The sequence below is a fragment of the Barbatula barbatula genome, assembly GCF_947034865.1.
Source record: "Barbatula barbatula genome assembly, chromosome: 6".
NCBI classification, from domain to species: domain Eukaryota; kingdom Metazoa; phylum Chordata; class Actinopteri; order Cypriniformes; family Nemacheilidae; genus Barbatula; species Barbatula barbatula.
This window is the reverse complement of record NC_136765.1, coordinates 13,239,589-13,249,449: the sequence shown is the minus strand read 5'-3', so window position 1 is coordinate 13,249,449 and position 9,861 is coordinate 13,239,589. Positions and strand designations below refer to the sequence as shown.

Here is a 9,861-nt window from a genome sequence, read left to right as displayed (position 1 = left end):
CTGTTCACACTCAGTGATGCTCGAACACAAGAGCGGGATGGCATGGTGTGTTGGAAGTTTAGAGCAGGCCTTGTGTCTCAGGCTAGTTCTGCCACACTATTTTTAAAAACGACTGCCCTGAGGCTAAATGAGCTAAGACCATCACATTTAAATGTCATGACAAAGCACAGAAAAGGTATAAGTGTTTTGGATATACAATCTCCAAAATGTGATGTGATCCCCATTCCGATTCAGAATATTTTCGGTGCGGTATTTAAATGAGAGTGTGCATTTTTTGAGGAATAGTAACATTTACAGACTAAAAGTATCCAAATATATATTTTTTAATGTTTGCTTATACATGATCCAATATATATATATATACTTGTTTAAATATATAATGCAAATAATTAGATTCAACTTCATTGTCATTACACATATACAAGTACAGTGTAACGAAATGTAGTTTAGGTCTAACCAGAAGTGCAACTAGCAAGTGCAGGATATACAGAGTGAATAAATACAGAATACAAAATTAGGAAAAAAATGTTAAGTACTATGAACAATATATACAGATGGCTATATACTTTGAACATGAATGTACAGGTGGCTATGAACAGATAATAATTTAGACTAAACAATAGTGCAAGTGACTGAAGTGTGCATACATTATAGACATAAGCTATTAAAGTAGCTGTGCAATAGATGAGTTAATGCAGTCGTTAAAGTTACAGTGCAGATAATAAAGTACAGTTTAGGAATAAAGGGGCAATTGTTTGATAAAACTTAATTTATTCCATAATACATTTCTTTAAAGATTCTTAATAGCATCAGAAAGAGACACAACATGAATTTCTTTATTTACACGCGCCATAAACGTCCTTCTCCACCTTAAGAGGGGCGCTCACGCTCCTCACGACGACGCACGGACTGACCACGCCCTACTCCCAATCCGATTGGCTGTGAACTCACAGCTTCCGTTCCTCATTGGTCACCGCTTTCCCATTGAATGTCCTCCACCTTTACTTTGTCAATTTCTGCGCCTTCATTGAATTGCACCGCGAGAGCTCCCATCGACCCATGCACCCTGCAGCAAACCCAGCACGACAAGAGACACCACTGTACCCTAACAGATGAAAAACACGTTTTATTATCAAACGAGTGGATTGCGATCGCACTGGAAGTAGCGAGAACCAGCACCGCGGGAGAGAGATTTCCCGTCGCGCAACCTGCACTTCTTCTCTGTAGTTGGCTACTATTTCTTTATTGATTCCCAACTTGTTTTAATCCGCCGAGCACAAAACACAGCGATGGTCAGACTTCCGGACGCTCTTCAGAGTTTCACGTCGTCGTTGGATTTCTGAATTTCGACAGAGAAGTGAACGAAGCGGTGACTGGAAGGATTGACACAGATTCGGGGTGTTTGGGAAAGGAGACGCATACAATGCCGGACCAGATCACAGTGGCGGAGTTTGTGGCGGAGACGAACGAAGATTATAAATCGCCCACCGCCTCAAACTTCACCACCAGAATGACTCACTGCAGAAATACCGTAGCAGCGCTCGAAGAGGTGAGACGAGTTTATTTAACCTGCTCCTATGGCGTTGTCGGAAGCTCATTGTGCGGTGTGGCCGGTCGCCCCCTGGTTAGGAGACCACTTGAGTCAGCTCTTTCCCCCCTTGGGTAACTTAACTGAGTTATTAGGGAGGCAGATCCTCGCCCCTCTTTGTTGGTGATGCCTCACCCGTTTGTCACCCATTGTATTGCGCCGTCTCATCGTGATGAGATATAAACGGTATATAAAACACAAATATAATGCACAGGATCAGAATATTGAGTGTATTCTGAAGAAAAATGGTCTTAAACTTGCTTGGCAATAGTTGTTACGATTAAGACACCTGTTACAATTAAGACCCATTTGGACTGCTGATGTACCAACAGTTTAAAACATCGTCCGTCAGACATGGTTGTCTTTAATGGGGTGTGAGTGTTGCAAAAGTTGACAAACAGTCTTCATTGTATCAATACGTAGTAAACGATTGAAGCCTCGCCCTGGTGAGATATAAATAGCATTTCCCAGCTCTGCTGCTTTTGTGTTGTGCTGAATGAAGGCAGCTTCCTGTGGGATCTCCATCATCATCATCATCATCACAGCTTCAGGCTATGGATGCTGCAGGCGGTATACACTTATTTAGTGTACGGATAGTCTATTGAGATTTTCTTATCGTAGAAAGGGGGAGGATGGTTGCTACGTGACGTTCTCGGATGTGGGGAGAAAGGTGCTTGCGTACTGGGGTGTACCAGAAGTTTGTGTAAGTTCAGAGAAGGGAAAACATCAATTTCGATCATTGGCATGTCCCTCCGAAGCCTTATGACTATCTGGAACGCGTTGGGGCAATACCATGCAAATGTTGACCTTCAGAAGGAAAAAGAATCTATGTTTTGCCAAAGGTTTTCAGATCAGACGTCAATATTTGGTGGCTTAAATACCCATGCGAAGTATCTCTTGAAGATTGTAAAGCTATTTTTGTGTGTTTTTTAAGCATAGTTTTTCTTAACACGGATTGTTTCCTTACAGAATGGTCACATCCTTAACAGTCTGTATTCTTCATAAACGGGCACATGGAAATGAAAATAAAGTTACTATTCTGTGGTCTCTGAAGAGCCTTCTCCATTTGTCGGGTTCTATTGCTTCATATTTACACATTTTAATTCACAGACATCCCACAAAAACGTGCATCCTTTTTGTCACATCCATAAACCATTTATTTTTCCTTTTTGAAATCGAACGCTCGTGCGTAGACTGATGTTTTCTATCGACACAGGTTTATTAAAATGTAAACAGAAGATTCAATATATTGGTAATAAATACATTCTCTGAGAATGTTTGTTTCAAGTTTGAATGAAAATGTCACGTCACCCATAATGCGGGAGTTGCCCATATATGAAGTTTAGTGAAATGTCTCTGCTATACTATTCTATAGTGAATGGGGTCTAGGATCTGTCGAGCTTGCATTGGCTTTGAAGTCTGGATGCTACGTCCATTGTATATTCCAAATTTTCTGATGCCAAACTAATTAAAAGGAAATGAAATTCTTGCCTTAAAATCATCTTTCAAAGACACAACTGTTAAACTGTTCCTTTAAATAATAGTAGAAGCCTAGTTTATATGTTTGATGGTTTTATGTCTACAAGCAAGACATGCCTTGCCTTGATTGGCAAAGAGTACTAACATGTGATGAAAAAAATCTTTTTTTTCTCTGTATGTGTTTGACTGGTTAAAAGTGGAGCGTGCTTTTGTTTTTGAAACACCGTTGATTAAATGGATACTGACCTTTCAAGGTAATTCTGCAAATGGGTAACGGTTCAGTCTCATGGCTGCGTGCTCCGTTGAAGCATTCGGGAAGTCTCGAGCTGAATGTTTGTTTTTTGGTCTTCCTCTTGCATGCTGTTTTTTCACTCTTTTGGCTTTGTGGTCAATGCTGCTCAGGGACATAAATAGTGCTGTCCACATATTTGGAGTTTTATAGAATCACTGTAAGTTTGTTGTTTTGCGTTTGTTTTCACACTGGACAGCTTTTGCATCTCATTTGGTCTTTTGCTGTTTTTTGGGGAAATAAGTTTGCCTGTACAATGACATCGAGTTAGCAGTCTCATCACATTTGGAAATGTGTGTCTCTCTCTCAAGGGTCTTCTTACCTCAGACACTTAGTTAGGGGACTCATTTTTCTGCCGGATAATAAACAGGACAAGATGCACTTTCCAAACCACTGATTGTCATGTATCTACTATACTTTCAAGACAGCATGAAGAACTATATTTTTTGAATAATACTCTAAAGGTGTTGCTGGTGTCTAAGGAGTTATATGAATGGTTGCTTACTGACCAAAGAAGGCCACCCCCAAATTTCTGTATTCATTTGCCTAGAGATACAGATTTACGCCTTTCTTCATCAGGATTTTCCACCTCTTTACCATGTAAATATCTGAAAGTCTGAAAAATAACAGCACGCCTGTTCTCAACAAGCTTCTTGGTTTGAGGTAGCCTCTATAGGACATAGCATTAAGTGCCAAAGTTTGGGATTAACACATAGTTTGAGTTAAAATCCAAGATGTCCTGAAAAACTGGTCCTTGTTACAGGCTGGTTAGACTGGTTATTGTTGGAGGAAGGCCAGCATGACCAGTGCATCCATAGTTGGTCTAGTCTAGGTCTGGTGTGATTACAGCTGCTCTGGTGGGACAGGTGCTGTTTGGGGGTTTTAAGTACCCTAGAATTGAAATATAAATGCACAGAAAGGTTAAAGTGAGATGTTTAGATTGTTGAGATGTACAAAGTATGAAAATGAAAAATGTATGAAGTTCTTTTGCGATATAGTCAGGTTTTTGGTCGTCTTTATTTCTTAAAAACATAAATTCCCACTAAACTGGATGTCTTAATCCAACAGTGACTCGCATAGTAGAGACCGAAGGATCTGGAATCCCAATGACACGTTTGAGAGCGGGTTTGAGGAAATCCCATTAATTGGGTGGAGCAGCATCCATTGATCTGCTGGGGTTCAGAAGTGCACTGGCCCTTGTTTAGTGAGTGTTAATGGGGGCAGGGGAGGCCCTCGGTCTGGGGGGTTTGTCACAGATTACTAGGTACAACTCCCTTTTCAGTGCCATTGTTAACTGTCAAGCTTTGCCTCTTCATTAATGAAGTTCCCGCATTGATTTGTTGCCATGTCCTCTAAAGATGGCTCTTCGTTTCCCAGAGGCCCCTGCTTATCCTGTTACTGACGCTTTAGGCAAACCAAACAGCCAGGGGCGAGCGGCTTTGTAAAATATTTGCTTGACATCTTTAGTGGATAGATTATGAATGCCTATCATGTTTTTTAAATATCATTTCTGTTATTCAATTAAATCTTAATTATTTTTCCCATGGTGACATTCTTTGATGTATTTCCTGTTCAAACAGGAAGTTAGGGTGGAACATAGCACAAGGCTTTTTGTGTATTTTTTAATACCGTGGCTAAAGCAGCACGACGTAAAATGTCTTCAAAGGCCTTTGCAGGGTTTAATGTGTTTTTCCTCACTGATTCCAGAGATCCAGGGGATTTTTCTACATTGTGCAAATGTCACCTGCACGGCCGCATTTGGACAGACTCTCTAGAGGTCTGCAGCGCTGCTATTTTTATAGCTGCTGAATTTTTAATGCTGCTGGTGCTGATGCTGAAAGCTTGTGCAGATGTGTGAGCGTGAAACAGCAGCTCTGAAAAACAAGCAGCACACCAAAGATTTGTCTTTTTATAAAAACGAATCATGTCTGTATGTCATTTGGAAAACTGGTGGTGTGGTTAGTATACAGTGGTTCAACAGAAGTCAAATCTTGTCCATTTTGTGAGGACTATGGGAACTGTTTCCAACACATTTGGTCTTCATTTCTTTACTGTCTTTTTTTTTCTTGTAAATAAAAAGCTGGGTTGTTTAAACAGGAGCCAATGTCTTTATGTTTATGTCTTTTCATATATAGTTATTCTTAATTATTTATACTTTTTAGGGATGTTGGAATTGTTGACTTTTTCCTGCTTAAATACATTAACATTCACTCTTTGTTATATGGTGATATGGCTGTAGGTGCTAGTTTTACGGTCAGTCCAGTATGTCTGCTAACACCGTCACACGCTACGACCCTGAAAGACATGAAATAGAGAATTCTCTTTGAAGTGGTCCGTGCCGAGCAAAAGGTCGTCCTGTTTGGCAAGTGCTCACACTAAAGTCAAATGGACTGAACTACTGATGAGGTTTCAAGAGATGAGAAACAAGAGAATCTGTACCATACTCACCGCAAACACTAATGTCATAAATGTTCAATTTGTGAAGTAAGCGTGCAAATAGATTATTTTCAATTCTGGTTAGTAAATCTGCAGTGATTCTTTTTAAAGTTTCCTAATGGGACTTTGACCAAGTCATTGTTGTCTGTGCTCACAGTAGTGTGTTGGGCTTTCTCCTTTTGTTTTACTCTCTCAGCCACCTTCACACAAACACACACTTAGACAATGGTGGCTTTGTTTGGTTTAACTGCCAGCAAAAGTTTTCCATATGTGTGGTTTTCCTCCATTAGTCCATTTTTTTATTGCAAGGATTTCACACGCATGTTTGTGTGTGTGTGTGTTCCTAGAAGAAGCGTTTTAACGTATCTCTGTTTTTATGGAGCACTTCACTGCAGTCCTGAGAGAGAAGGTGTTTGTTTGACACTGGTTGCTGAGAGCAGTCCCATGAAACTACAAGAGACCCATCTTTATAAAATTCAACCCTGTGAAATCACTCCAGTTAAGCCCATTGTGTTTTATAGCGTATTACACAATTTGTTTTCATGAGAGAAAGGCACGATTTAGATTTTCAATATGATAGTTGTCAGGTTTCCGGCGTGCTTTAAAGCCCAGCTTAGTCTTTTGTCCAGCAAAGCCCACAAGATTAGGCTGCATGACTCCCAAAGGGGGGTTTCAAATGTTTTTCAGAACTTCTTTTATTTATAGCAAAATTTTAGCGCTATCAAATCAATTACTCACGATTAATCAATTCCATTATAAATATTTGTGTTTATATAATATATGTGTATGGCATGTGTATTTATATATGTGTATTTATATATGTGTATTTATATATGTAAATACACAAACATACATGAATGTATTTAAGTAAATATTATAAATATTTCTAAATTGTAGTATAAATTATTTAAATATTAATTAATATATATTTTTATGTACATTTTAGTTGAATACAAACATGGATATGTGTGCATTTATAAACAGATATACAAATTTTATAAACATGCAGCCATATATATATATATATATATATATATATATATATATATATACATATATATACATATACATTTATTTTGGAACCGTTTAATCGATCTGCCAGCTTAATTTATTTACATTTTAAAAATAATCTTTTGGCATGTACAGCTTTATTTGGATAGCCGCAGTGTGAAGAGACTGTGGGATGAGAGAGAGGTGAACAGGAGCCGGGACTCAACTTTGGGTCGGCCGAAGCACTGCTGTGCAAAGTGTCAGCACAAAGTCCACTGACGGCCCGTGCAACTTTTTCTTCTGTTTTTTTCCCCCAGCCGTGTGGAATGTGAATTGGATGAGAACGAAGCAAATGTTTAAATCCCCGCACTGCAGTTTTAAGACACTGTCGCATTAAAGTCTATTGTCTCACTCCCCTGTGCTTAAAACCTGTGTTGTGTGTGTGTGAGCAAATTGTCCCAGGCTGAGCTAATAGACCCTTGCTGTGATACGAATCGGTCTGATAAACTAGACAAGGTGTATTGTCAAAGCATTTGAGAGAAGAAACTCGCCATAGCAATCACACTGACTTGCACAATCAACCACACACAAACCCGTTTAGCTCCAAAATGATACGCCCCTACAACAGGGATCGCCATTGTTCCTTTATCTGTACAAAACCTTTTTAAAGTGTTGCGTCTGTGTGTACAGCTCTTCGAAATTCACTTTTTGATGCCAAATGCAGTGTCAGCAAACCACATTTAAAATTTCAAGAGTGATGATGATGGATGTTAATGACCGGAGAATGTGTTTTGCATCCCCTTAAATTCCTCTTTGTGCAACAGCCCGTGACTGGGGAAGAAGCCATTCATGTTCCTAACTGGCAGTGAGGACTCATTTGTAGTGCATTGGAATAGCTCTTTGTAAATCTAGGGAAGAAATAAGGTGACCATTTCAGAATAACATCTAAACCAATAGTAAGTCATTTTAAATGTTTTTCTACTTCAACTGAGTAGAATGTTGATGTTGTGAGACTCATGGTTATTTAGCAATGTGTATTTGAACATACTTTTAAATAGCTAAATATAGCGCAACAGAATGAACAACCCAAACAAAAGTATGTTTCGAACCTTTGCTGCTTTGAATGGCCAAGGACCATATGACCAAAAAGCCATATGACTGACAGGTAAAGCAATCAGACACGTTTCTTTTTGTGCCGTGCCGTATTTAGGGGCGTGAAAATGTTCCCACAGTAACAGACTAGTGTGCAGTCAAGTTTACAACAACGCTGTCTATGCTGTGAAACTCGCATGTGTTTTATAATTCAGTGTTTGGTGGATTGTGATGAATTTTCATTGTAAACCGATGTAAACACGACAGCTTACTACTTCAATCAGACAGCTTTGTGTTGTTTCCATGTGGGCCGTATGCATCAGGTTCAGCCAACAGTCCTTGACATCTGAGCCTTAGACTAGGTCTAAACAGATATTTTAGATGGACACAATCTACAATAAGAGCACTGGTGACATAATTACTCAAAACATAATGGGTTATTTTCAACTCGGCATTGGGTCCAAGAAGGACAAATTAACCCGGAAAATGTTGAACCGAGCATTTTGGGACGAAACAACCCAGCATATTGTAATTTACTATCCAACAGGTGGGTTTGTGCCTTTTTGAGGACACATTTAGAACCGACAAAAATGTGAAGGTTTTGTAGTCGGCATTCTATAGCAGATCACATGTGAACCATGAGTGCTATCCCTGATTCCGATGGGCGGATGTCCCTTTCTGATCCCGGGTCAGAGTGTGCGCAATAAAATACCGGGCCAACCACCAAATCCAGTTCTCTTCCGCTGCTCAAAAACATCTGCTCGACTCGACCCAAACTGAGAGACCGAAAGCTTTCAGACGGATTGAGGACAAAAGGCGCAAACTGTTTCAGTTAATCCAAAAAGGCTTTACCACAAAGATTCAAGTCCTGTTCTTGATAGGCTGTGTTGCCCTTATCTGTCTTTCACACATCCTTGCCCAACCATATATAAATATCAAGATATAAAAAAAATGGCCTTTTTGCTTGATACTGTTTATGAGGTAATATATGTGAGAGCAACTCTTAATGCAAGCACTTTTATGCACTTCTCATGAAGATAAATTAAACTCTCATCCAGGGTTGAGACAAATTAGACACTTGAGAATCAGCGATCACACCCACACCTCCAACACATGACCGGACCACACAGGGTGGAGTTTATTGCCTGTCTGGAGTATCTGACTGCTCCATAATCACACACCGCACTCTTGGTTCTCATTTACAAAGACAAGAGTGGTGTCACATATCACACATGAAGGAGCCCAAAACAGTACCACCTCTTTGCCTGTTCAGAATATTGGTTTGTTGAATGAAAACATCTGGTGTCTTTGTGAAACCTGCTTGATATGGCTCCTTTCCCCTCAGAATTGGATAATCGCATTCCTCACAGTCCCTTCTGGCCCAAGTTCAACGGTGTTTTGGGCTATATTTTTCGTCTGGTTTGGGGGATAAAAGTGGGAATAAAATGACACCAGACAGGAGCCAGACACGTGCTCCGCAGACGGCGTTCCCATGATTCCTAATTTGCGTTTTAGAGTAGGCGGCACTCACATCTGGGTTGCATTGGAAGGTCTGCACCGAGAGGAAGTACAAAATGATAAATTAGAAATATGTTGTGCACTGCTGTCGCTTTTGTTTTTTTACTTTGGGTAGGTGGGAATGGAAGGGGGGTGGCCTACGTTAGACATACCATCATCAAATACTTGCAAATCTGAGAACAATGCAGACCGGGTCATGGCTGTTCCACTTCCCACCACGTTCAGTGGGCTGGGAATCTGTTAAAGTATAGCATATGAATACAGCTGGGGCAAGACTGTGTTTATTAGTAGCTGTACAATGACCTCAGAGTTTAAGCTTTTCGTTCCTTCAGATTTTTTCAGTGTTCGCACTTCAAGCATTCCCATGGATTGTTTTCTGAAAGCACTGCTTCTCTTTTAAAGGGAAAGTGTACCCAAAGATGAACGTTCTTTCATTATTTACTCACCCTCATGTCATTCCAAAACTGTA

General features: G+C 39.9%; 1 protein-coding gene across 1 annotated transcript in view; it reads left to right on the top strand.

The window, feature by feature from the left end:
* Nucleotides 1-993: 993 nt before the first annotated feature.
* Nucleotides 994-9,861, top strand: part of asap2a (ArfGAP with SH3 domain, ankyrin repeat and PH domain 2a) — a 46,088-nt gene continuing 37,220 nt past the window's right edge. Inside the window, exon 1 of the mRNA XM_079458157.1 lies at nt 994-1,549. Coding sequence (XP_079314283.1) covers nt 1,424-1,549 — 126 coding nt within the window. The 5' untranslated portion in view covers nt 994-1,423. The remainder of the gene's footprint in view (nt 1,550-9,861) is intronic.